Source organism: Stylophora pistillata, chromosome 9 (assembly GCF_964205215.1).
Source record: "Stylophora pistillata chromosome 9, jaStyPist1.2, whole genome shotgun sequence".
NCBI lineage: Eukaryota > Metazoa > Cnidaria > Anthozoa > Scleractinia > Pocilloporidae > Stylophora > Stylophora pistillata.
This window is the reverse complement of record NC_142527.1, coordinates 19915028-19943025: the sequence shown is the minus strand read 5'-3', so window position 1 is coordinate 19943025 and position 27998 is coordinate 19915028. Positions and strand designations below refer to the sequence as shown.

The 27998-nt window shown below is 38.3% G+C and overlaps 2 protein-coding genes and 1 pseudogene across 2 annotated transcripts; 1 reads left to right on the top strand and 2 right to left on the bottom strand.

The window, feature by feature from the left end:
- Positions 1 to 90: 90 nt before the first annotated feature.
- Positions 91 to 12398, bottom strand: LOC111347098 (allene oxide synthase-lipoxygenase protein-like; annotated as a pseudogene).
- Positions 12399 to 16110: 3712 nt separating this feature from the next.
- Positions 16111 to 18975, bottom strand: LOC148723701 (adenosine receptor A3-like). The gene has a single exon (XM_088732072.1). It carries the CDS (start codon positions 17853 to 17855, stop codon positions 16926 to 16928), a length of 930 nt encoding a protein of 309 aa, XP_088588198.1. The 5' UTR covers positions 17856 to 18975; the 3' UTR covers positions 16111 to 16925.
- A 3823-nt stretch (positions 18976 to 22798) lies between these two features.
- LOC111347097 (uncharacterized) lies at positions 22799 to 27729 on the top strand. The gene is made up of 5 exons (XM_088733119.1): positions 22799 to 22956; positions 26572 to 26696; positions 26806 to 26850; positions 27130 to 27185; positions 27468 to 27729. The coding sequence occupies exons 2-5, from the start codon at positions 26577 to 26579 to the stop codon at positions 27547 to 27549; spliced, it is 303 nt and encodes a 100-aa protein (XP_088589245.1). The 5' UTR covers positions 22799 to 22956; positions 26572 to 26576; the 3' UTR covers positions 27550 to 27729.
- Positions 27730 to 27998: the final 269 nt, after the last annotated feature.

Genomic DNA, 27998 nt, shown 5'->3' with positions numbered 1-27998 from the left:
AAGCTGACATCTGAGAAGAATCAATACCACGCTGATAATAATTGTCATCCAAACAGTGTAGAGTACCATACGATTGTCGTCCAAACAGTGTAGAGTAGCATACGAGGTCAATTTTATTGTAAAGCACACAATTTCGCTATATACTATTATTAAGGTACTGTAAGAAATTCACGTAACATATTTAAAGGAGTGTAATATGTTGTTAAGTAAACTAAATGTAGAGTATCGTGTAGGTACTGGAAGTAATCGATAATAAGTCATCTGCTATAATCAAGTTTATTGTAAACTAGACTTTGTTTGTGGTGTGTTCTCAGTAAACTATTGTAAGCAACGTACTATAACTGAGTCCTGTAACTAAATAATTTTTCCTTTTTTGGAAAACACAATTTTTCTTGAATTGCCCGACACGAAGTCCGATTACCGATCAATTGTGTTAATAACAAAATTCTTGAGAAAGAAGAATGATAAATTTAACCCGATACGACCTCATACTTTACTTTAAGAACATGTTTGATTTTAATTTCAAGAGTACCCAACTTGCACAATTTAAAAGTTGCTTTCATTTTAGTTGGCCAGCATTGGCTATATGATATAGTTGAATTTTATTTGCTGATGGGCGTAGGTGCCATTTTTTTTTGGCCCCTTATAACTATCCAATCTGGTTTCTCCAAGTGTTTCCATAAGTGTTTCTATAAGTGTTTCTACAAGTGAAATAAGAATTTGGACTCTAAAGAGACAACTAAGCCGAGCAATGACAACAACATGGTTGATATATTATCTCACTCCAAAATTTGTTAAAAAAAAAAATTGAAGAATAAACGTGATGTCCGCAAAAACCTCTTCTCTCTCTCCCTGGGCATAAATAAGCAGCTTTTTCTTTGCGTTCCGCCAAGTTCTTCAAAAACAGAACACGACCCCAGACTGTTTGAGAATCAAGCGAGAGTGCATAGTAAACTCAGTATCGAGAATCAGCTGCTGGATACTGTTGGTTGAAAATATAATTGAAAAAAAAATAATAAAAACAGAAAAAAAAGTTAAATGGCAACGCTGTTGGGAACTTTTTCCGGTAGCAGCCAAGGATAGGGAAACTCAAGAGACGCGTTGCGTTCCTTGATTGCATCAGATATCCGCTGAAGGGAAGACTGGAAACGAGAAATAGCACTCTCCACTTCTTTCCCCATCAACAAGCCCTGAGAATAGTCTCCAATGAAACGCTGAAAAAACAAAAAGATCCACGTAAAATAATTCAAAATTGCTAATATTAATAGTACATGTAGTCAAACAACACCAACGTACTCAAGTACTGGAAAGACAGACGAAGTCTGACTGAGGGAAATCACACAGTTCGAGTAATGTTATCCCAAGTGCAATCATTATTTTTGTAACCATTAACATTTAGTATTATCATCAACAGCAAACACTAGAATTATTACATTTTCACCGAATGACTCGTAGCCTTAAATTCTTCCTAACTGGTTCTGATTTTACACCTACATGCCTTTCTCGCAAAACCAGAACACATAGTCTCTACCTCATTTTCAGCTGTTCTCGTTAGAGTGTACACAGTGGCAACGTGCCAACCAGTTTGATAGTGGCTGGGTAATGTATCCATGATGGTCTTCAGAGTTACTTCATTTTTTCTCGTTGGCGGTGGAAGACGCATTACAGGCGGAACATTCGGAACAAAGCCGGTAAATTCCATCTGAGCGTAGTTCACCGCCGCATGTTGACATGAGCACCCAAACACTATACACGTCAGTAGGTGAACAAGTTGATCACTTGTCTGCAAACTGCTGGGAAACTCGTGGTCAACGTCGCCTTCTCTCTCAGGAAAACCGTTATCGTGGATATTCTTCACCCAAGACTGCAGCTCATTATCCTTGCTAACATCTTCATCCGAACGATAGAAGATGGCGACAAATTCCTGTAGGAAACCCGAAATGGCTTTCCACATGAGGAGCCCGTCATCGCTGACAAGTACATTTGATAACGTTAAAGAGATTGAGAAATAGCTTGCTACTCTTTCGCAGATAAAAGGTTGATTTAGACTCGCTCATGTATGATTTGTTCTTGCGGGCTCACCCACAAAACGGCTAAGCATTTTGCCTCAACAAACCTTCAAAAACGTTTGTCCTTGCATGTTTGTGAAAGAAGATTTACATTACAATTTATTCATTGCTGATAAGTATTGTTTACATATATCTAAAGCTTACCTGTAGAAATAATTAGGCAACTTTTCAGTGTCTTCCACGCCTCTTTTTATTCAACATGTCAGGCAAAGAGAGCATCTTAAACTTGAAATTCTTGTAGGTCTTTTCCAGGAGCTGAATATGCCCTCCACCATCTATACTCAGAGTTTTGTCGACAATTCGTCCTTTCGCAATCAATTTGTTTCTTCCAATGGTGTTGATGGCCATTACAGAACGAAGATGAGGAAAGAGAAGCTGAAAGATAGGGTGAATAGACGGCAATTGCCGCCATGAGGCAACAGCAAACGCTTCCATCAGCAAATGAGTTTTCGTTAGATGAGTCCCCATCTGTGAAAAACAGTGAACAAACTCAAGACTATTTTAATTTGATGCGTTACATCCTATTTCATCGGATCTTTGCTCAATGGCATGACATTTGTGGAAGAAATCTCTTTTTGTATTCTCATAAAGGATTCCTCTTGCAGTGAAATATATGTATTTAGAAATAAAGCTATTGGAAGGATTGTAGCTTACTTGGTCGTGCTGGTTAGACGGCGTAACTTCAAGATAGGATGGCGACTACTAATCTAACCGACCTCAATTTCCAAGATTGCAGTCGATTAAGCATTCTGCTACTGACCTGATGTACTTGATGGTCTGCATTTCGGAACCACATTTTCGCAAGGAGCCAGTCATGGTGCTTTTCGTCGGGAGTCCATATTGGGTTGTCTTCGTTGGGGTCTTGAAAAAGTTGAATCGCAATAGGCACCAGGTCTCCCGAGTTCTTCACATAAAATAGACATAGAGGCTCAGCTGCGTAGTAAGATTTGGAGTTGCTTTCCTCGCCATTTCGTTTAATTCCCCTGAGTTCCTTGTAATCAACAATGTAGACGTGTCCTGCCTGATTAAAAGAGACAGATTGTTAGTCTGCTATTGTATATTGTCAGACTGAGTTGGCGATAATTAAAATGCCCAGGTCTACCACGGTCAGTTGCATCACAAAAGTTAACTGACGTATAACTTGAATCAAGTCACCTGGCATAAACTGAACTAACCAACGAGACAGGGAAAAAATATTTTGAATAAACTTTAGTCGATAATTTTGATCTAGTTTGGACTTCTTTAGAAGACAGATTAAATTAAAGAGTTTTGTGATCTATATGGAAAGTTTTATTCAACAGGGAGGTTTTGTTTACCAATACAGAAACCTGACTGGTCAATTTTGATTAATGCAAAAGTTTATATAAAAATACACATGACTCAGCACCCTCTATAATGGTGATTGACGGAAATCTTATAAGGCCTCATTTCTCATGGATTTCAGAATAGAAACTTTCTTTCTTTGATATGAGATTGTTCGTTAGCTGTTTTGTTTGTTTTTTCTTTTAATTGTGGTTTGTTTACTTTGCGTCCTTCTAACCTTAATTTCATCAGCTAACGTCATTCCTCGGTCGAGAAACTTTGAAACCATTTCTTCTGAAACAGGGAAGTTGGTTGGGAGCTCGTCACATCGTTCAATAACACATGGATTGCAGCCGTTAAGAAACTGATAGCCAAACATTCTATCTTCCATTCAGAGATCATTTTGAGAAATTTTAGGTGTATCTCCTGTCCAACCAGTGAAGACTCTCTGAAAGTTTTCAAAGCTGTCCCAGCTAACGAAAATACTGCGCAGATAAGAAAGCCCAAGATTAATTATTCCATGAAGAAGGCCATGATGAAATGAACGTGATTCTTCGTCAGAAAACTGTGCATCTCTTGGGAGATCACCGTGTTTAGGAGCATGTATAAAGCCTGGCAGATCGTTGATACCAGGTGGAAGACGTCCCCAAAGGTATTGTTCTTTACGTTCCTCTATCTCAACAATACGTTGGTTCTTTACTACTTCTGGTTGATCTTGGAAAGGAAGGATGGCTGTGCAAACGTTAAAAGGGTTTATTAGGTAACTAAGAGATACTAACCCAGACCTATCTCAATAGCCATCACAATAAAAATGCCTAAAATATTATCGACGACGGCCGACGAAATAATAAAGCTGACAAGAATTAACAGGGTGTCAAAACGTGGACAGATACATACGTAATGAGAAGTAATGCAATTACTCTTACGCTTCTCTCGTGCTCTCTAAACTTCCCGCGTGCATCCATAACTTGATGTAGGCACGCTAAGCGTTTGAGTGGTGAGGCAAACATTTATAATTTTTTTTTTAGAGAATAAGAGGTTACCGTCTGTCAAAACTGATTCAGAAACTTGACGGCCGGAACCGCAGTGACCTATGATATCAGATCTTTGACCGCATTATCACTTAAGAATAACTTCTCAGCGTGGTGCGAAATTTAAAATAGACTAGAAAATGTTGTCATGGGTCATGAGTAGAAGTTCTCTCGGTTATATTCTCTTGGTGAGTATTCTCTTGAAATGCACTTGTGATCATTTGGAGGTAAGCTCATCTAGGATTCTACTTGGAGCTGAAAAATTGAGTTACCTTTTCCTCGAAAAACAGTCATATCGGAAACCACCCAGCGAAAACATGGAAATTCAAAAGGGTCCTTTTGCTCTGAGCTCGTCGCGGGGATCTTGTTAACAAACCAATGCGGATGTTTGTGCCACGAATATGCACTGTCACTGTGGAGATGGATCATCAATATCTCTCCAACATCCATCGCTTGCAAGGTGTACTCGTCCTTGTGTCCAGCTTCAAAGTCATTGAACCAAGAGAACAGAGGAAGCTTTTCAGTTTTTCCTCTAGTTCCTGAAGAAAATGCAATAGCAACAACAAAAGAAAAACGTTTGAAAGGATCTCTGAACGTAACAGAATTAGCTTAAGGAATGTCAGAATATATTTTGGGTGTAAATGCCTGTCAGCGATATCGAAATGTTAGCATCAGTTCCCGCCCTTAGCCTTTCACCAGTTTCCACGCTTATCTTGTACGTGGCCATGTGGTCTGCTTTTATGTTTGCCTTCCTACATAATCGTACTGTCTGCGTCCTTTGGTATACCTCTTTCCAGATATGAGCTATACAGTTAGAGTGCTGGGTACCTCGAGCTTGTAGAAGGTAAATGCAGCTCGGTAGGTTTCCGAAATTAAATCTTAATGCCTCGTTGGCTTGAGGGGATAGGATTGTAGTTAATGTGACATCAGCTACGTCCAACCAGGGATGAGTATTTTCGTCCCAGTATCGCCCGATATCAAGGATGCTTGGAGAATCGTCTGATCGTACTTCGTGGAGAGTCAGTTGAAGCTTGTACTTGACTGGTCCGCGAGATATTCTCGTCTTGAACTCTTCTTTCAAATATTCCTTTGACCTATTTTCAGTTGGAAGTCTTTCGTGCTCTCTTTAAAAAAATACAACAGGAACACTCAACAGAAGGCTAACTCAACTGATTGCGCTAGATAGGAAGAAACTGAAGACCTGTTTAAACAGGTTGCATGGCGTTAAAATCTTGGTTGATAACTTGTATAAAAGTATTCTAAAGACATGAAATGATGGTGATACCTTAGTTTTTGTGGTATTATTTCGCATTACCAGTGCAAGGAACTTAAAAAAAAAAAAAAAAAAAAAAAGGAAAAAAACTATACAACAATTATTTCGATTTTTCATGGTTAAGGTAAGATAAATGAATAAAGGCTGATAGTTTCGAAAGAAACTGTTTGGGGCTGCGTCGGTGGGAGTAACGAAATAATTTGGATATATCAACAAAGTTGAAATGGTAAATTGGCCACCGTAATGATTACAAAAGCTGACGTTTCGAGCGTTAGCCCTTCGTCGGAGCGAATAGAGGAATTGTGGGTTGTGTGTGCTTTTAAAGGCAGAAAATGGAGCTACGTTATTGGTGGGTGCATGGCAACGAGAAAAACATGAATAAATTAGTGGAATGAAAAGCGTTCATTGATCCCTGTGGGATTTAGACTGCCGGTTTGAAAGATGAGCTTTTGTTCAAGATTTTTACGGCTTTCCGTGCCACCTAAGTGCAAGGAAAGACCGCAGATTACCATATGTTGCTTAGAATGATTAGGTAAATTAAAATGTCTAGCGACTGGTTTCGATGTGTCCTTGTCATTCCTTTCCACGTCTCGAAGGTGTTCTCGGAATCGGTCACCTAGTCTTCTGCCTGTTTCGCCGATGTATATCTTTTTGCAATAAGTGCAAGTTATGCAATAGATTACATTAGCGGAGGTGCACGTGAAGTGATCGGTGATCTTAATGGATCGTTTAGGTCCCGATATTTTATCAGTGTTGTGAATGAAAGGACACGTTTTGCATCGTGCACGAGCGCATTTAAAAGTGCCTGGTTGCTCATTAGTCTGAAAAGAACTTCTGACCAAAAAATTGCCTAAGTTTTGTAGCCATGGGCACCAAAATGGGACCTAGCTATGCGAATCTTTTTGTAGGTTTTGTCGAACATCAATTTTTCAGCCAATACAACGGGTCCAAACCTGAACTCTACGGTCGCTACATCGACGACTGTATCGGCGCTACCTCCTCTACCAGAGAGGAGCTCACTCAATTCATAACTGCAGTCAATTCTTTTCACCCGGCTCTGAAATATACTTGGGAAATTTTTGACAATTCTTTATCCTTCTTAGACGTCAAAGTTTCAATTGAAGGTAACGGTTTATGCACTAGTGTGTATTACAAACCTACAGACTCGCATAATTACTTGTTATATTCGTCTTCTCATCCATCTCACGTTAAGAATTCCATTCCTTTTTCTCAGTTTCTAAGACTTCGTCGTTTATGTAGTAATGACTCTGATTTTCACCACAAATCCGAGTCAATGTGCCAGTTCTTCGATAAACGTGGTTACCCTGTTTCCGTCGTTCAAGCGGGTTACCACCGCGCTCAACTTATTGATCGACATTCAGCACTACAAACGTCGCATAAGGAAGATTCCGACCGCATTCCATTCACTCTCACGTTTCACCCTCATAACCACTCAGTTAAATCCATCATTCCTAAAAACTTTAAATTACTTCAAAACGATCCAGAGACAGGCACTATCTTTTCGCAGCCTCCGCTCATTTCATTCAAACGCGACAAAAACTTAGGCAATTTTTTGGTCAGAAGTTCTTTTCAGACTAATGAGCAACCAGGCACTTTTAAATGCGCTCGTGCACGATGCAAAACGTGTCCTTTCATTCACAACACTGATAAAATATCGGGACCTAAACGATCCATTAAGATCACCGATCACTTCACGTGCACCTCCGCTAATGTAATCTATTGCATAACTTGCACTTATTGCAAAAAGATATACATCGGCGAAACAGGCAGAAGACTAGGTGACCGATTCCGAGAACACCTTCGAGACGTGGAAAGGAATGACAAGGACACATCGAAACCAGTCGCTAGACATTTTAATTTACCTAATCATTCTAAGCAACATATGGTAATCTGCGGTCTTTCCTTGCACTTAGGTGGCACGGAAAGCCGTAAAAATCTTGAACAAAAGCTCATCTTTCAAACCAGCAGTCTAAATCCCACAGGGATCAACGCTTTTCATCACGCTTTTCATTCCACTAATTTATTCATGTTTTTCTCGTTGCCATGCACCCACCAATAACGTAGCTCCATTTTCTGCCTTTAAAAGCACACACAACCCACAATTCCTCTATTCGCTCCGACGAAGGGCTAACGCTCGAAACGTCAGCTTTTGTAATCATTACGGTGGCCAATTTACCATTTCAACTTTGTTGATATATCCAAATTATAAGGTAAGATAAGATAATTTATTTGACGTCATATACACGGGGAGTGGTCTCCAAATCTCCCGAGCTCGAGGCTCGAGGCTGTAGATTTTAAAAGCTAAAAAATAATATTAAATAGAAATAGGATCTAGAAATTTCATATATTTGTATAATTAATATGTAAAGTCTAATGGTAGTTGTGATATAGAAAAAGAATATATAAAGTAATAAAATGTGTACTCATTAAGTCCATGAACATATGGATATGAATAAGATAACATGTTGGTTGTTTGATTGCAGAGAGAGTGGGGGGTGGGGGGTTGTTCCCCCACAATTTTAATAAAGGGAGATGTATATTAGGTGGTGCGGAAAGTTTATTTTAGAAATAAGGTGGGGAAAATTAGAACATACAGTGACGTACGTTCGCTACAAGCCAGTCAGAGATGTCTTTAAGTAATGATACCAGCTTACCAGGCCTTTCTTTGCTCATCTTTTGACAGCAAACCAGTTTCTACCGACCCATCAGCTGGTATCAGTCGGAATCTAACGTAACGTTCAATGCTGTCAAAGGCCTTAAGGCCATAGATCGTCTCGGAATTGTATCGCTGGTCGTAATACGAGTTTGGTGCATGGCGCAGACCGTCTACATTGCTGGCAAATCTGAGATTTACCAAGGAGGATGAAGACAATTGAAAGGATCAGTAAGTATGGTATAAATTTCTAAATAAACAATGGTTAGCATTGTAGGCTTTCAGAAAATTTTCGCAAGTTCGAAATGTTCCTTGTCAAGGATTCCCAAATTCGAATTCTTTTTTCCAGTCATGCGAGACCACCTCATCAAAAGTTAGGTTTTCATGGCTAAGTATTTGTTTAAATCTTGCGGTTGTTTGAGGTGGCTGGATGTTGTTTTCCTAAGCGCTGACCGGCCACATTCAGAGCGCTCGAAAATCAACCCTCCCCTTTGCGGTCGAACGTTTTCAAAACATGTGTTGACCAAAACACTGAACCTCGAGATGGGGGGGGGGGGGGAGGTGGGGGAAGGGGGAAAAACGTCGTTAATTTGCCATTTTTATATAGTTTTTTTTAAGATCATCTGTGATGTATTACGTACTGAACAAGTGCATGGCAGCATGGACCTTAATTTGATATGATGACGTAATCTATGTTCGGTCCTCCATAAGATCGTTAACTAAGCAGCAATAAAAATGTTTGTATAACTCAGCGCATTATATAATTGCTATTTGTTCATTTTCTATGTATCTATCTAGGCATGTACTTGTTTATTTACTTACGTTTTTGTTTATTTGTTTCCGATGCACTATCTCCATAATTTATACTTGGGGAATTTAAGGTATCCAGCAATACTCTCTAGAATGCAACTTACCGAACAGGATTATGCAGATAAAACTCTTCCACATTACCACTTCGATAGGATTCCAGTGCATCATAAATCGTCTGTACATTTGATAAGACGGCAGACCGCCCAGTTGACATGATAATATCGAAAGAGCTGTCTTCTTTGTCACTATCTGCAAATCGTATCGAGGCACCCCGAAAATCTAACATCACGTCATCTTTACCTTTCAGAGATGCGTGGCGGAGACAGATGCGAAAAGATTTACTAGGTGTAAGGAACTCACAAGGAGGGAATTTTGGCTCGGAGACAATCGTCCCAATCCCCAGGGCTGCGACACCAATGGGATGCGTTGGACGCCTACCGCTGGAGAGAGCAATTGCACCAAAGACGAATTTGAGTTTCTCCTTTTCAATGCCAAGTTTAATTCCATCGGAGATACATGTTGGTAGAATCTGATACAAAAAAAAAAAAAAAATAGAAAATTTTACGAAATAAAAGTTTAATCATAATGGCCTCGTTCATGGATGATTTGTTTTACTTATATGAAATTGAAATATTTTCTATCTGGATCTGCACTTTTGCTATCATGTACAATACACTACTTCCACGAGGAAAAGGAAATTCAGAATTTAAAGAAGCAATGAACATATTTTTTTTTATCATTTCCTCTGTTTTTGGAAGTACTATCACGCACCATACACCAAATGCAAATATGACGTCCAATTTGAATTGCCATTGTTCTGGACTCACTAGCCTCGTCTTCACGTGGAAATACAAAGGATTATTAGACCTGTGAGAGGCTAGTCAGTCCAGAACAATAGCAACTCAAACTGGACGCCAGATTTGCATTCGGTGTATGTACATGCACAATCAGAGGAAAATAAAATTAATTTTAAAAATATTGCAAAATTAACATTTTTTTCATGATGTGTGAAATGTTTAACATGTTATTAGAAGTACGCTGCTTGTAAAGCTTTGAACGTAGTGTTCTTACTGTATCTGCCTCCTTCATCTTTCTTTCAAAGTCCTTTTCCCCCTTGACTTCCTTGTAAATTTCATATCCATGGTTTTTCCCTGAAATATATGATTAGAACGTAAGAAAGCTCAGTGTTTAATTTAGTAAGTTGCTTATCAACCACGCTCTTGATGCTAGTATCGTCGTGTCTAGCTAGCTAATTAGCCATGAATTTTGAATAAACTTTTTTACGTGGTTTACGCAGGTTTTTCCACGTGATGAGTTAGCAAAGTTCGAGTTTGCTACATGTTGTCTACGCACAAGCCGAGTTCACTACCTCAGCTAACTGAACTCGAATTGAGTGAGTAGCGAATTGGAAATTGTATGTAGCAAATAGTGGTGTAGCAAACTCGATAGGTAACGAAACCGGCTGTTACCTTTGAGGTACACAACTCCCTATAGCTTTCTGAAATTTAAGGAGATAATTCCGAAGAATAAATTGAGAAAAATTGTTCGATTGTTAGACACTCTAAAGTCTTTAATTTTCAGCCGAATGCTCATTTCTCGGGTAGCATCTGAGCCTCGCAGCATATTCCTCCGAAAAACAATCTGCAGTAACAAAGCCTATTTGCCTGATTTTTATCAAAATTGAAAAAAGTAATAATAATTATCATTATTTGCGAAGAATTTGTATTTATACAAAATTCACATACTTAAGGATCCCGCTTAACCGAGCACCGTTCGAAAATTCAAGATGCTGGCAATTTAGCCTCGTGATCTGGAATGTAAACTCCGTAACTAGCGACCTTTAATACCTATATTGTTTCATTAGCGCCTTTTATGTCATTTCAATGCCACTTTATCGCTACCTCACATAATAGATAGATGTGCAGATATCGATAGCAATACTATGCCTATTTTTGCTCGTTTTTCGCACTAAACGCAGTTCAGTAAAGTGCCGCAGTTTTCGCTCCTCCCTTTCGTTTTCCTTCTTTTAGGGGTTCCTTAGCAGTTTTGGTCTCTTCTGTGGCCGTAACAATATAAGGGTTTTATACTCCTCTTTCCTTCGTGTTGTTGTTGTTTTTTTTTTATATCACGTTTTGTGTAACTTTTTCAATTGATTGTTGTTTAATTTCAACCTTCGTCATTTACGCCTTTGAGGAATTAAAGTGAGTTATATTTATTTCTACACTACGTAGAGTTGGTTATTCCGTGGCCACAAATTTCGCGTAATGCAGTTCAGGAAAGTTCGTTTCGTCGGCGATGGTTTCCCAGACACCGCCGCAGTGACGTCTAAAAGGGTACCCATGTAACCTGCACTAACCTTGTGTTTGGAAGTTATGTATCTTTCGAGAGGATGAATCTCGTTTTCTCCGATCGTTACTTGTAATCTGGCCTCTCTATAAACAGTGCAAATGATATCGTATCACCACGTTATCTTATAAAGTAGAGCTACTTTCCATAACTAATCCTTTAACGACGATTTGGATTAAAGCATTGTGGGACGAAATTCTAGCTGCAGCTATCACAGATCCCAACCCCCACGCAGTCAGCGAGTTTTAGTTGGAGGTTTAACGGATTTACACAACTTAACTCATCTTCCCAGGCTAAAACCAAAATATCTTAAAGGAAACCTATTTCAAATTAACAGTCGGGAGACGCGTAAACATTGTTCTTCTTCTCCTTCAATTCCTTCCTTTTTTTTCAATATCCAAAATGGAATGAAATTTTCTAATGCTGAGCCTTACCTAAATGCGGATAAGCCCTGTGGCATTTTGCACTATCATTTGCATTTAGTTATACGAAACAGTGAATAAATGTTTGGGAAATTATACCATTTAGTTGCACTTTTGACTATCCTTTCAATATCTCAACACAGAATGCAAAATAGTCATGCAATGAGTTATAGCATCTTGTAGACATCAGTCTTAACAAGCTACGCCTAACATTCCTCTTTTCCTTTGTTTTTTTTTAGGAGATTTTTGACAGAAAAATTGATCGAAGGCATTCGCAATACAGAGTGCTCATTTACAGGAACTCACAGTTTTATCTGGAAGAAACTGTATTAAGTCTGTATTAAGCCGCTGAGAAATGTTGATCTTTTCTTTTAACCCTTGATATCCCTTTCAGCAGGACTGGCGCTTTTTTATTCGGATTTGTTACCTGTGGAATGAATTACCTATTAGTATAAGAGAGTCAGATACCATGTCAATTTTTCGTAAGAAACTAATGGCGTTTTATTATGATAAGTTTGGAATAGAGTTTGAACTTTGAGGTGTAGTCGTAGTAAGTGGTAATGTAGATTGATGTAGATTTTTTAATTTTATATTGTTATAATAGGTGGTTTATTTTTAAGGAGTCTTGTATTCTGTCTTGAGCCTACCTCAGATTGAACAATCGATTGATGTAATTGTCATTTGTTTGTCAAAATGAAACTTGATTAAATTAATTAAATTAAATCAAACTTGAAGAAAGCAGTTTTTCTTGAGCAGTTTTTCTTGAGCAGTTTTTCTTGAGATTAAAAGACGTGCAGCTACCTAAAATTCAAAACACGAATTTATTGAACCGTAAGATTTTGTCATCCTTCTTTTTTAAGTGTTATCTAATTTTTCAAAATATGCATGTCTGTATTTGTATTTTTAGAACTGTCTCGTCTTTGTTTGCAAATCTGGGCTTCCAAATTCCCCTGTACAGTTGGTCACCTTATTTAAGTGGTTATCTTTTGTCTCGGGTAATGCGTACTAAAACTTTTAAGTTTTAGTGCGCATTATTTTAGTGGGTATGATTAAATCATACATTTTGTAAGATACCTGCAAACTTACCTCGAGATGCCTCGGAGTGTCCTGAGTGTGACTCACTATGCGTAAACCGCTAACTCAGTAATAATGGGGAAGCGGTAAACAAACTGACCAAGATAAGCATTGAATCAAGTAGATTGGACCCAAAACTCTGCTTAAATACCCCAGGCTGTGTTGAGCGTGTCCGCTCAATCATGATACTGTTAAAATTTATGCCGTTCAAAGAGGACAAAAGAAATTTCAAAGAGAGCTCTCCCTTTTCAAAGACGAGACCATATCCGGCTGTTTTCTTTATTTGTTTGTTTTGTTTTGCCTGTTTTTTACTTATGTTTATAGCGGCTTTGCAATAGATATATTGCGAAAGATGAATCAAATATATATATTATAAGACGTGTGATATATACAAATAATTAAGGAACTAATGTGTCACGTCGCGTTCGTGTCATGTTGGATGTAAAGGTGCGAATATTGTTCATAAAGGCATCGAATCCTCAGTTGAGTCCCAAAAAAAAAAAAATGCATCATCCACCGTATGTAGGGTGTTGCTGTGTATCGTTATGTGGTACCAATATACTAAATATCACCTATTAGTATATACTAAAACAGTGGATAGCGTTGAAGGCGCGCTCTGATTGGCTAGTCAAACTCCGAATATCCTTTGCTATTTACCTCCGACCAACTCGGGAAAAAATGGCGTTCCGGTTTGCATCCGTGACAAGCGAAGAAATCACTCAAATAACGACGAAGCAGTCCCTGAAAACACAGAGAAAGCGACGAGATTTGGTTTGGCCGTGTTTAAAGATAATGGTAACCAGGAGTTTATCGATAAAAACCAATGAAAAAGTTTTTGTTTACAAATGCAAATTAATCTTGCGTAACCTCACTTGTTCACTTGAAAATCAAAGTTGAATGTTATTTTTTACAGAATGGTTTCAAATACAGAAAGAGTTTGCAACACCATTTAAAGAAATGTCGCCACCAGAGCTAAACAAATGTCTTCAGAAATTTTATCTGTCAGCGAAAAAACGAGATGGAATCGCTGCTGGAATGTATGAATTAAAATCAATTTTTGGTGGTGTATATCATCTCACTGTTTTAGTATATACTAAAACAACTATTCACCTCAGTGTCGGTGGTTAGCGGGGGATATTTACCTCGCCGCTTCGTGGTTCAGTAAATATCCACCACTAACCACCTCCACCTCGGTGAATAGTTGTTAATTATTACTTTAGCTTTAGATAGAGCCAATAAATATATGACTGAATATTTTTTGTCCTTCGGTTATTCATATAGCACAGCAACAAATTGAGTTTGAGCGAAGTTATTGTCAGAAACCTTTCCTGTACCGTTTCAAGAATATTGAATCACATTTAAGTTAAATGTATATGATGCTATATTGCTTTGGAGGGAACATGAAGGTGTCATATAGACACATTGGGCCGTAAATATGGAATACTTTACCCAAACACTTGACATGGTTTTGATCAAAGCAAAACTTTTCTCGTAATACCTAATAGCTAGTATGGTAACTGTCGTTTTCATTGACGTATGTCCAGCAATAGTCGTAATGAAGAATTGTTCCATGCTTTGCGTGCGTATATCGAGTTATGGATGCACGCGGGAAGTTCGGAGAGCCCGAGAAAGGCGTAAGAGTTGCTAAGACACAGCCAAACGCACCTTGTGCTCTTTAAACTACTCGAGTGCATTTATAGCGCGATATAACCCGAACCAATTCTTCTATAACATAGCGTGCAGACACAAGTTGTGTGCGGAAAAAAATTAAGTTTATTACAGTTGTATTGGGTTTACCAGGTAATCGTGTTCTACCTGAAAACATTATCTTCAAGAAGAGTACGACATTTTTTAATTTCGAAGACATGTTTCGATGTTACGAACATCATCGTCAGTTACAGAATATTTGAAAAACTGTTAGGACCATATAACAACTAGGCGAAACATGCATAATTAATTATGATTGAGTGACAAAAATTACATATTTGAGTGAGTAAAAAAGTGTCGGAAAGAATATAAAGCTTAAAGCGTAAGCGTCATGTTGACGTGATGAACTTGTTGGTTTAAATTAGGCTTTTCCCAGTTTATGTGCATAGCCTCCTTAAGCTTAAGTTGAAATATAGTAGGGGCGGAATCAAGGATTTCAAAACAATCCGCAGAGCAAGATTGACGACAACTTTCTGAGTTTTGTAAATGTTTGAAGATATGTGAAGACTTGTCTGAGGAGAGATGTTCACAATAAACAATGGAAGAGAATAAAAAAATCAAGGAATAAAAGAATAAAATAATCGTAGCACGAATTGTTCTAAACAAATAGTTTGGCGCGAATTGAATCGCACTGTTTGTTTAGCGTTGGTTTCAGGTCTTTGATAAAAAAATACTTCAAAAACAAGACAGTCAAATTTGTTCTGACACTTCCTTAAGATTCGAAAACTCTGCAAATGTAGTACGAAAACAGTTGGCTGACCTCAGTCGGAAGATCAACGTAGATCTTAGCCCAGTTTATACAAGTAAAAAGATCAAGAATGAAATTAGGGTCAGGGAAGACAAACCGCCTCTGGTGAGTCAACAATGCGGGGTGTGTTCATTTCAGTGTAGCCTGTGTGATGCAGGCTATGTCGGCTACACGTGCCGACACTTACACCAACAAATTGAAGAACACAAAGGATTGGCAATCGGACACCACCTCAGATAGCAGCACGACATGGAGCCAGAAGACATCACACAGAGTTTTCGAATCTTAAGGAAGTGTCAGAACAAATTTGACTGTCTTGTTGAAATGTTTTTTATCAAAGAACTGAAACCAACGCTAAACAAACAGTGCGATACAATTCGCGCCAAACTATTTGTTTAGAACAATTCGTGCTACGATTATTTTATTCTTTTATTCCTTGATTCTTTTATTCTCTTCCATTGTATATTGTTTACAGTTTTTCATATATTTTAGCGTTCGCCACATTTTATCGTCTTCAACTTGCTTCAACATATTTATGCTGATTTGAAAAACTTACTCACTTGAAAATGACCTCAGAGAGGTCGAAACGTCGTGACTTCTTAGCGCTAGCTTTTATTTCAAAGTTTATGTTTAAAATTCAGCAAACGGTACAAATTCAACACAAAATATTTTATTGAACTATACTTTTGGTACATATGGACACTTAAAAATGATATTCACCGTTCTACTGAAGAGCCCACAGGGTCGGAAAGCAAGTCAGACAACTCAGTTTTCGCATCGCGTTTGGGGAATGATGTATCGTCAACCCAAAACTAATTTCGTCCCTTAAAAGAGCCGCATGCTCATTGTTTTTAGAAACGAGTTTTATTTGACTTCGAAAAACGCTTCAATATCCGGCCATCTTGACATCACGCTTGGTCAATAAAGCATATATACCAGTTCTGTTCACCAGCCAACTATCAAAGGCACACATTTAAAAACGATTGGCAAGATGCGTGGTTTTATAAAAGAGACCCACCAGTATTTATTCACATTTGTCGCTATATCAATCGTTGCTTTCTTTAGCAACAGGAGAAATTTAAATCTGAATAGCTCTTCTCTTAATGGCGAAACATGTAAGAACGTTAACTCATACACAAGGTATAAATGAAGAAACGAAAAATAAGTAATTCGATATAAATAAAGTATAAAAAAATAAACCCACAATTCCTCTTTTCGCTCCGACGAAGGGTTAACGCTCAAAACGTCAGCTTTTGTAATCGTTACGGTGGCCAATTTACCACTTCAACTTTGTTGATATATCCAAATTATTTCCTTACTCCCACCGACGCAGCCCCAAACAGTTTCTTTCAAAACTATCAGCATTTATAAATAAAGTAGGCTATGTAATCTACGAAGGATGCTTTTTGGCGTTTTTATAATATACGAAATGTATTTAAGACAGCTAGTAAGGGAGCTTCGACTCAAGCCTAAGAAATTATTAAGCAAAGTATTCCGCGGTACGTTTTCTTGATTGCAGTCCTGAATCCTGGAAGACGCATACAGTACATTACGGGGTTTATGGATGAATTTGAAAGCATAAGTGTTGCAGAAAACTCGAAGGCTAATATGTTAGTTTTACTCGAATAATTTGAGATGTTGTTGAGGACGGTAATCACACAAAATGGAAGATAGCAGAGTAAAAACATGAAGAAAACATAAAGTGTGTTTATGGCAGACCTTCGTAAACGCTTTGAACGAAAAATTTCAAACTGCGACATCTGTGACTCCATTTGATCTTGAATTTGTACTTTATGCCTTTTAACAACTTGATATACTTTTATATATACGAAAAAAGTGACGAGAAGGGACACAGATACAACAACTGCTGCAAACGTCGAGTAAACACGAAATCCCTTTAGCCAAACAAGGCTAAGGAGAAAGTTTATTAACCACAAAGCCATCTGCATAATAACAACTCTTTTTTCCGTCACCAGTAGTCGATATCGAAGGTGCAGTTTAATCGCCAAATATCTATCCAGCCCAATGATTGTGATATAAAGGAGCGAAATGCCACTTAGAAAGGAAGTCGCTATGCTGTAAGCTGCCAAAACCGAACAGGGAGGAACTCTGTTCTTGTAAACGGAAAATAAAACAAACATGTACAGTGGATGGACGATGGATCCTACTCCAAGATCAGTCAAGGCCAAACCAAAAATAAGATAATTTGAGATTGATCGCAAGGAGGGCACATAGACGAAGCTGAGAAGAATCGAAACATTTCCCAAAACTGCGGTGAACGTGAGCAGAATGTTTGCCAAAATGTTGAAGGCTAAAGGCGTATTTTGTTCACCAATGAGTATCATGATAGGTGTCTCAATGAAACATCGAGTTGGAGTTTCGTTTGAAGACTTACCCATTAGCAATCTTCATAGAGCAGAACAGACCTGCTCGACTTGAATTGCTAAATGTCTCTTTTTCGCCTCCGCGGCGGAAAATTAGAGGCAACAAATTTAGCAATGAATTCTGCAGATCTTCCCCTCTCGTAATAAATAGAGAAAAAAGTGATATATGAAAAAACACCTGTTGTGATAGAAGTGTCGACAATAATTGGTTACGGCCAAAAATAAATTAAAACAAAAAAGTTAATGCTGAGATCTATCAACGACATCTATCATGCTAGAAAAAAGTGGAAAAATACTGACTGATCAACCGCTGTTCTGACTATTTTTCTTGCTTATAATTATACAATCTTTCATTTCGATAAAAATAATTTGTTGCCTCTCCACGAAAAAGTAAATTTTTGCAAAAAGGATTAAAACATTAATAAAATATATGTATTATTCCGAAGCACCATTACGGTTGAAGTTAAGAAAATTTATTGAAATCATTGCACGACAGACCTACTTAACAGTTAAGTCGGCCAAAAATTGTCATTTATTTCTTTATTAATCTGGCTGCTGACAAAAATTTGTGGCATAGAGAAAATTTTGATTCTTGGTTTAAACTGCGTTCGTTTTCTTTGTTGTACCTTAAGAATCGCAACGTACTTGAGAATCGTAGGTCTATGACAACAAGCTTCAAGAAAATACTAGAAATGACAGTTTCAAAAAGAAACAAACAAAGAGTAATTGAGTGCCCTGAAAATTTCATATTCCTTATCCAAGTTAAGATGAAGCCGTTTCGATATTTTAATCGTAGACGGCACAAGTAAGACAAGTACAAGATCAACTTAACTAGCAAGGGAGATGACAATGTAACTTTCCCTTTTTCAAGACCACCTCTTGATAAAATGTGCTTAAAAAGAATCATAAATCTAAATTAGAACCATGTACACATGTATACTTAGTATCCTGCAATGCAAATAAATTATATGGCCTCTAGAGAGGAAAAAATCAATTATTGTGCTAACATGAGCATGCAAAGAGGTGCTGTGTGTTCAATTTTAAACTGTGCACAATAACTCCGATTAGTTTTTACTTCGCAGATGTATAGTGCTTTTCGCGATCGCTGATTGGCTACTTTTAGAGATAGGCGAGTATTATACACCACCGAGCAGCCGAAAAGACAAAAACGCACGTCAAGAGTTTAATTTCGGACAATGTTGGGTATATTGACAGAAGTAAACCCCTTCTTTTGGTTTCTGTGTAATATTAACTAAAGTAATTTAAAACCTTAGTGTTCGTGAAAGTTGTGGGTATTTACCTCGCTGCTTAGAAGCTCGGTAAATATCAATCCTCCCTATTCATGATCATCTCCACTGCGGTGAATAATTGTTAACTATGGCTAGATGATATAACTCGATGATAAATCCTATCGAAACTAAGAAAGTCAATCTGAGGTCTGCATTGATAGGAACGTTTCAAATAGGTAAAAACAAAACAGTTACAATTTCACTGTCGTGAACTTTCAGTTAGTAAAAAAACTGATATTTCAGTCGTCGAGCAAAGAAATGTGACAAATTTGACTGTATTTGTCTCGAATATTTGCTGAGAACCAGTCACGTCCAGAACACCTGTCAAATATCATTGGAGCTCTGTATGTTTATTTTCATTGTGCAAGCTAAGATTTCATATGGAGGGCAGCTCAGAGTGAGCAAACCCGTGAGCAGAACGAGAAGAGTAGAAAATGCCACCGCTTATCCCTTTTTGGTTTTCCATTCTTAACAATAATTTCCCTCGTACATTTTTTACTCGTTCAAGGTTTTCCTTAATCTTATCAATCCGAAATAGAGCAGCCAGGCATCTAAAACTACAAAACAGAGAGAAACCCTGCGAAGTAGACCGCGGTGAAGGTGGTCTTGCAAGCGAAACTGGATTGACTATCTCTCTTCCTGGAATAAATGTTTAAGGGAAATACAGAAAAACACACTAATTCTTACATAGGCCATCTATGAATCCCAACGTTTAAAACGGGAGACATTACTCTATCCTTATTCGGTTAACGCTCCTTGCAATTGATTTGAAGCTCTTTGGTAACTTTTTCCCAAACTAAGGGAAAGTACGTTTTTTATTGGGGAGGGGGTGGGCCTGGGTATTTTAGAAATATTTTGCCAAAAAAGTCGTGGCCCTCCCATTTTTCAGATTGGATTAATCCATGACCCTTCATAAATGCCTAAACAAAAGGATCTGACCCTCCCTCCACCTCCTCCAAGACAAAAATAGCCGGAAGTGAAAATAACTGACCGGAAGTGTTGCTCATAACCGAGTCTGCGCACAAAGCAGTTAATTGCGTGGCGTTGCACTGTGAAAACTTGAAAATGGGCAAGGATGTGCGAGGAATAGAAAGGGGGAAATGCGCTTGTGGAGAATGCGAGGATTTCATGAGGTCAGATGGAGCAACTTGTGGCTATTGTGGCTGTTTGCCGATTCGCCATTCTAAAAAGGATGCCCACAACATTACCGACGTCAAAATATGGACGAAAGCGGACACGGGTCGAGAGAGACAATTACATTAGTTGGGACGAGATATGTTTTTGACATAATATTTCGACATGTGTTTAAAATGATGTAGGTTGATTTAGACTGGTAGCTTTGCTTGTATAGATAAGTTTTAGGTTTCTATACACTTCGCATGTTTGCTAACAAATAATTAAAAGTAAACTAACCGACATGGAGTAGTTTTTTCCTTGCCAAAAAAAAAACTGTGACCCTCCCCCGGCTGCGTATGAAACAGGTTTGACCCTCCCCAATTTGTAAAATATTTACTAATGACCCTCCCCTCCGAAGCCCCGACCCACCCCTCCCCCCCCAATAAAAAACGTACCTTTCCTAAGCTCAGTTGAAATAAAGATTACTTGTTGATACCGAGATCATTGGCGGTAACTTTAATGCTTACATTCCCCTCCACTGTATAAGACCATAGTTCATATTACGAAGATCGTAGAAAACGAATAACGGATAGCTAATGGCATATTTATTTTGTTTTAGGTTCCCAGTTAAGGAAAGACAGCTTTTTACCAACGTATCCCTAATTGACCTAGTTTTTTTTCTTAACTATGATGCAAAGGAGGTTGTGACAAAGAGCATTAGTGAGCAAGGAACATTTTTAACAGAGTACAATGACTCCATCTTCAGAGTTATTCAATTATTCCGAGAACGGTCTGACGGATATGGTAATTTCGCAATTTGATTTCTCGGATAATATATTGCTGTGGTGTACTTAATGAGCCATAAACTGAGATAAATAAGCACCAATTTCAGTTGCACTAACGCACTAAACTAAAACAGTATATAAAGCTGATGTTCCCATCCGCACAATCTTGATTATGGAGCAACTGAATTGAATCCAATGGGTGTTTCTAATCACTTTGACCATTATTGTCCGGAAAGTAGTTCGAAAAAGTAGTCCAAAGTTCGTGCAGCTTGGATAAATATGACCCCAAGGGATAATTTTGTGCAACACCTTTTCGTCCGCAAATGGATGATGTCGAACTAGACGAGTTTTCAACAGGGAATTTTTACCACTATCAAATTACCATAATAGAGGTTCCCATTCGTTCCAGTTCAAAAGGATGGCCGGTAAGAAATCGAAGTGAAATGTTGATTGGCTGTCTGCTACAATGAGTGTACGTAAAGTTTGATATCGTTGGAAGCTTACTTTTGAGTCGCAACAAGTTATTCTTAGTGTTGTAAGTCTGGTTGCAACGTCTTTTTTTATTTTGGTGAATGTCTCTAATGAGAGAGTACCCAAGTTAAAAACGGAAGAAAAACATTAAAATAAGTTATGTATCTTATTTTAAGTAGTTTTGTGTGATTTCAAAAAATTTCATGTCCTCTTTTCCGTTGCGGGGAAAATATATTTTGATGCACTTGCGACAATGGGATAACGATACCTGTTAAAGTCCCCTCAAGGACAATTTCTTAATGGAGATTTATTCTTTCTGAACAACGATGAGAATAAATTGAAGGAAATAGAACAATAAGATAGCCGGGAGAAATAAATTAATGAACGTTTCGCGTGCTACCTTGTACTTAAGACAGATAATTTGTGATAAGTGTGGGCGTGTTGCGAGGACGTTTACTCATCAGCCTTCTTGATATATTTATTTCATCTGGATGACGAGGACGAATGGCCTGCTGCTGCTAGTACGAGGGCAGTCCCTGAGCTACTTTCATAAGCGTAGATTTTCCTAAAATATCTCATGATAAGATGTTTCTAATAGAGGAAGGCTGATTTTGATGTAAATGGGGACTCAAGTAGACATAAAATGATGACATGGTTAAATGTTGTCGTTTTTGCTTCAGCATGTAGGAATCGCTCCAATGCAAGGGTGCACGTAGAATGCATCTTGAGAGTAATTACGCTCAATCTTGCTAAGGCATTTTCGTAGGAACAGTCATAGAAAGTTCGCAATGACATATCTTGAAAAGTTAAAGCAAAAGACGTATATCTTTTTCACAGTTTTTCTTTGCTCAAGGTATTCATATTCCACTTTGATTAGGAGACGCTGTTTTATAATATTACGAACTATTTGAAGCTTGCTCAATTTTTATTTTTGCATCAACCTTTTGATTGCTTTATCTGATCCCCGGCAGTCGCACGCTTAATAAGCTGGAGTAGAGATAGCCATCAGTTTGAATTCGTGTAGATCCTTTTGTTTTTGAACAGTTCTGTAAATATGCAAATGAATTTTGCCATCCGTGATAAACTCCCAATCTTAAAGAGCAAACTTGCGGGTCAGTGTATGTACCTCGTAAACATTTTTGGCCTTTTTGATCTCTAAAACTGAGCATACTTCTGTAAGTGAGAATACATGCCCCTCAATGAATAGAAAAGAGAGCCACCGTATTGACTGCGGATAAAGGCTCATTATTTTGAATAGTTCCTTGAGAGCAGCAAGAGGAGCGCAGCCAAGCGCAGCGAAGTCCAAATAGGAAAGGGTGGCCGGAATGCAATTAACTTGTTTGTCATGTGTACTCTGCATGTCAATGATGATCTTGGTGTGAAAAGTTTGCTTTCAAGCCTCGAAGATTCATTTTTAGGCTGGAATATCTGGTGGTGAAATCTCCTGTCTAAAAGGTGAGTCTAATGCACTTTACACTTGTAAAGAAGAATTTTCAGGAGGTAACTCATAATTTAAAAGCGTTTTGTTTTCCTTTTGGCTGTAGATCGCGTGATTTTTACATTTTCTTTTTCTTTTTTAATGTTCTATTTTTTGTCGAAACACAAACTTAGCATCAATTTTGTAACTTTGTCGAAGCTTTCATGCAATAGGTAAATTCTCCACCGGACGAAGGAATTCCACATAAATTTCACGTAAAATCGGAAAACTTCACACCTCTGGTTTAATGACTACACATGGATCGGTAACAATCGAACATTCGCGAGAAGGATTTTATTTTAAGCCTACAAAAATGGAACATGAAACACCAATTTGGGAGGACATTGAGTTTGCTACGATATCAATAACAATAATGAATGCATCTTGGCATTTGGCAAACAACTCGAATCCAAAATCTACAAACATTTGAAGAATTGGAGCCCTGAAATTCATGGTTTTACTAAAAGTTGCAAACTTACAAAGAGTTAGGCCAGGTTAAGACGTCATGCTTCTGCCTTGCCGAACTTAATTGCGATTAGGTCCGACTTAAGCAAGAAATGTTGCAAAATTTCATCGTTATTCTGAGTTCGAAGACAGAAATACGCAATAGGTGGTTTTTAACCAATCTCTAGAGACACAGGTAACAATGGTGAAAGAAACAAGTGCTGGTGGACGAACAAAAGAAGCTAATGAGGTATCTCTAGTGTACGTCCACCAACATGGCGGCGATGACGTAACGTGCAAACCACCTGTATATAAATGGTATCTATCCTCCTTAACAATCCTTGTGTAAGTTGATTAAGAGAGGAAACACGAGAGGAAACACGAGAGCTTTAAAAAAAGTGTGAGCCTCGGTATCTACTTGGTAAACATTTCCTTTGAAGTGTACATTGGCGATGCATATTTAAGAGAATAATTCCGCTAAAATACATCTCTTCAGCATAATTTATGAATTTTGTTTGGCTCAGCAGAGGCACAACGTTTGAATCGCTGCGCGCCATAGTCGTGTAGCACGGCAGGGCTTGCCGAACTCAATTGCTTGCCGGACTTAATTAAAAAGTTAAATTCAGACGCCTTGCTTTTCTCGAACTTATTTTCTGAGTTAAGGTTGACATCGCAGGAGCACGACACCTGAACTTGGCCTTAGGTATACAGCAAAAAATCCGTGTAAATTTGTAAATAGCTTTGGTCATCCGTCACACTCGCACAGTTTTGATGAAGCAACCTAATAGATTTGTATTTATGCCTGATTAAAAGCATTGTGAGCGTTTTCAGTTATGCTCTCTAGTAATGTTTGAAAAGATTTAGAATTCTCTGTGAATTCCAACAGTGTGAAGATGAATATCCCTTGAGCGACAGTGTCAACAGGCAACTTCTAGTCTGCATCAAGAAGATAACAGTTCGATACTTATCCAAAGTGAATATTATCAACGAGGCATTGTACACGAGGTGTGGTGCGCCGAAATGCTAAATAAAGCTGTTAAACTAGTCAGAGTGATATGCATGTCAAATTATTTTCTTAAAGATAATGTTTAAAGCTTTCGTTCAAGCCGTAACAAATTAATTTTAAAGTGGAATTTCTGTTGACTTCTTCTGAAAGGCGGGCTCATACTTAGGTAACAAAAAATTACTTTAAGGCGTGAGCTAGGAGCAAATACTTGGATGTAAATCACTCTACAAAAGCGATGTCTCTGATCGTGCTCATTATGTAACTCTTGGCTCAGACTATTTTCCTTCTTTTACAGATATGAGTTTCGTTTCACTTGAAACACTGCGTTACTTGCATTCATCGCACCCACGTTCAATGCACTTTTTTCAGTTTTTGAATTATAACCTCGAAAAAAGATTTCAATATCAAAAATGCAAATACGGTCATCGCAGGTTTAAGCCACCTCACTCCAATCATCTAGTTTTAAGACGAATGTCATATACACTGATTTGAAAGGAAAACTTTACCGCAATTGCCAATAATGTCGCAATCTGATTGGCCGATTTGCCGTTGTCATTAAGAGTACAGACGACTCTTCTCGCGTTAACGTGTCACGCAACGAGTCACGTACTGAAGGAATCGTTTTCTTTGACGTCGATATTTGGTAAAAGACAAATCGGTAGTGGTGTAGCGGGGTCTGTAACCTTATAAACAACGGAAACAACGGTATTCGTCATCACAGCGGTGAAAATTTGTTACATCACTGCGAATGGAACCGGGGAAAGGCAGGCAACGGCCCGATATTTTGGGCAGTTAAGGAGGTATTCTTGCCAAGACGGCGATTTTGATAGCTTTTTCCCAAGCTAAGTTACGTTAAAATATAGATTACTTCATGATACCAAGATCATTGGCCGAACAGAGGTAACTTCAATGCTTATTTAATTAAGGGCTTTCCCCTTCTTTGTATCAAGCGATAGCTCATTTCAGTTAGATCGTAGAAAACGAATAACGGATGACTAATAGCGTATTGATTTTGTTTTAGGCTCTCAGTTAAGGAAAGGTAGCTTTTTGTCAACGTATGACCTAGTTTTTATCGCAACTAAAATGCAAAGGAAGTTGTGGCAGAGAGCATTAGTGTGCACGAAAAACAATCAATAAAAGATAATGACTCCATCTCGGGATTTACTAAATGACTTCAAGCTCGTTTTGACCCGATAGGGTAATTTTTTTGCATTTGTCTGCTCGGATAATATATAGTTGCTGTGGTAACCTAATGAACCATAAACTGAGATTAGCCGCATCACGTCTAGTTGCACTGATGCATTAAATCCTTGACCCTTAAGAGTGACTAGCAGCTAATTTATCCTTACAATATCGCCCCTGAATCACACATGAAGGTCATGAGTGTAAAGGAAATAATCACCAATAAAAGAAAGCTCCCGATTGTTAGACAAATTCTCCTTGTCCGCACCCAAGGAAATGTAAAAAGAACAGTGCGGAGAATATGCATGCAGATGTTAGGGTGTAAAGAGTTAAAGTGAAACCGTTTGTAACACTGATGTTCGCATCCGCACAATCTTCAAGTTGATTATAGAGCATGGTGAATTGTATCCAGTGCGCCTCTCTGATCATTTTGACTTTTATTGCAACATCACTGCGCATGGAATCGGGCAAAGGTACGCAACGGTGCCATATTTTAGGCAGTTAAGGAGGTATTCTTGCCAAGATGGCGATTTTGAAAAATCGCCACTTGAAAAATCGATATCGCACTCATCGCTTCGCGATTTGTGCGATATCGGTTTTTCACGTGAAATTTAGCGTGGAGTTCACTCGTCAGGCAGTGAATTTTTTTTTATTATTGCAACATCACTGCGCATGGAATCGGGCAAAGGTACCGGCAACGGCGCCATATTTTGGGCAGTTAAGGAGGTATTCTTTCCAAGATGGCGATTTTGGGCGCTAGAAAAAAAAAAGGCATAGCAGAGCAGCGAGAACGAGAGGAGGAGCTTGAAGGCGTGAAACTGTCTAACTGAATTTTACGGGTTTTAGTTTTATCCGTTGAGTTATTCAATTTTTCATTGATCGTTTTTATTTAACAGGAGTTTAGAATTTTTTGCCGTTTTCTGGAGAAAAACGTGTTCAATGCGTCTTCTTTCGCTTTCAGATAAGATGAAGCCGGCTATTTTAATCACCGTTCTTATTTTGGCTGCAATAACAGCTATATCAGCAACCTCCTCCTCAGGCTGGGGGTGGAATGATAAGCGGCGTCCCATGCACGAGCTTAGCAAGGTAAGTATCATGTTCTCGGTGTTGAATACATTTTCGGTTGTATTTGATACTGAGGATCCGTTTCGCAGATTTTTATCTCTTTTAAAATTTATTTCATTGTTTTCTGTAGGAGAAGTTCAGAAACAAACTCATGGATTACATTATGAATCATGAGGTAATAAAATAACTAGCTTATTACTGGTCAGTGATAGAAATAAGACCTATAGCCTGCGGGGGGGGGGGGGGGGAATTTTTGGTTTGTGTGCTTGCAACTGCCGGCTTTTCTTCATTCTGCGTTTATTTTTATTTAAACCAAAACAAGGGGGGAAGCGGGCCCCCCGTGCTCCTCCACTAGATCCGCCACTGGAAATGAATGGCGGGATACTTTAAATCATTTTCCCGAAACATTTTGCAAGATTGCACTCTTTCTATGTTTCTCTCTCTCTCTATACAGAAAAGATGCAAGCATGATCATTGCAGCCCTGGTGATAGCTGCTGTGGTGGAAGATGGTAAATATACTTGAATTTTGCTTTTTCCTTTACGCGCTGTACTTGCGCTTTTGCTCCCCATCAGATTTAGTTATGAATAGGACGTGAAACATGTATGTTGGCAAATCGGTACTTTCCTTCTCCCGAAAAAGGATTACTTAGATTAACTAATTGTCTCTTTATTTTTATTATTATTTTTTTTTTCATTTATTTGCTTATTTATTCATTCATTCATCTTTTGCTGTTTTTATTACTTATTTACGTTCGTCTATCATTGACAAATTTCTGTTAAATTACCTTTAGTGTCTGTCCAATCGGAGCTTCAGCTGGTAGCTGGTGTAATTGTGTACTAAACCAGTCTCGTTCAGGTTCAAACGAGAAATAACTGATCACACATCTCTGCATTGAGTGGTGGAGTGTACCGTGGCTCCCTCAAGCGGGATGCGAATAAGCGACTTTAAAAGCACTAGATCAGTAAAGTTGACCTAAGAGTGAAGGATTTTAGTGAAATTGTATTCAGTAGTTCAAGCGCTTTTGTAATCTCAATAAAAACCATTTTGAAAAATTTTGAGCATATTGAGTCGTTCTACATAACTAACACCTGCTTATATCTCTTCCTATTGCCGTAGCGTGTGTCGTTTATTGTCTTTAATGGTAATTTTTCACCGTCGCTTATATGAACTAAAAAATTTGAGGATAAAGACAAGGCGAAGATAGTGCCCTATACTGCTTCTTCCTGACTGATGTTTGGAGAGTACTATTTATGCGAAGAATAAGAGTCCGGAGTCCGGTTTCTAATACAATCTACTAATACTAATTAACAGATCCCCCACC

What these genes read in the sequence shown, in the direction of transcription:
- LOC111347097 (XM_088733119.1), top strand. Translation starts at nt 26,577, where the DNA reads ATGAAGCCGGCTATTTTAATCACCGTTCTTATTTTGGCTGCAATAACA. An exon ending in ATTACATTATGAATCATGAG is followed by an intron (nt 26,851 to 27,129) that starts GTAATAAAATAA and finishes CTCTCTATACAG; the next exon opens with AAAAGATGCAAGCATGATCA. An exon ending in AGCTGCTGTGGTGGAAGATG is followed by an intron (nt 27,186 to 27,467) that starts GTAAATATACTT and finishes AATTACCTTTAG; the next exon opens with TGTCTGTCCAATCGGAGCTT.
- LOC148723701 (XM_088732072.1), bottom strand. Translation starts at nt 17,855, where the DNA reads ATGGGTAAGTCTTCAAACGAAACTCCAACTCGATGTTTCATTGAGACA.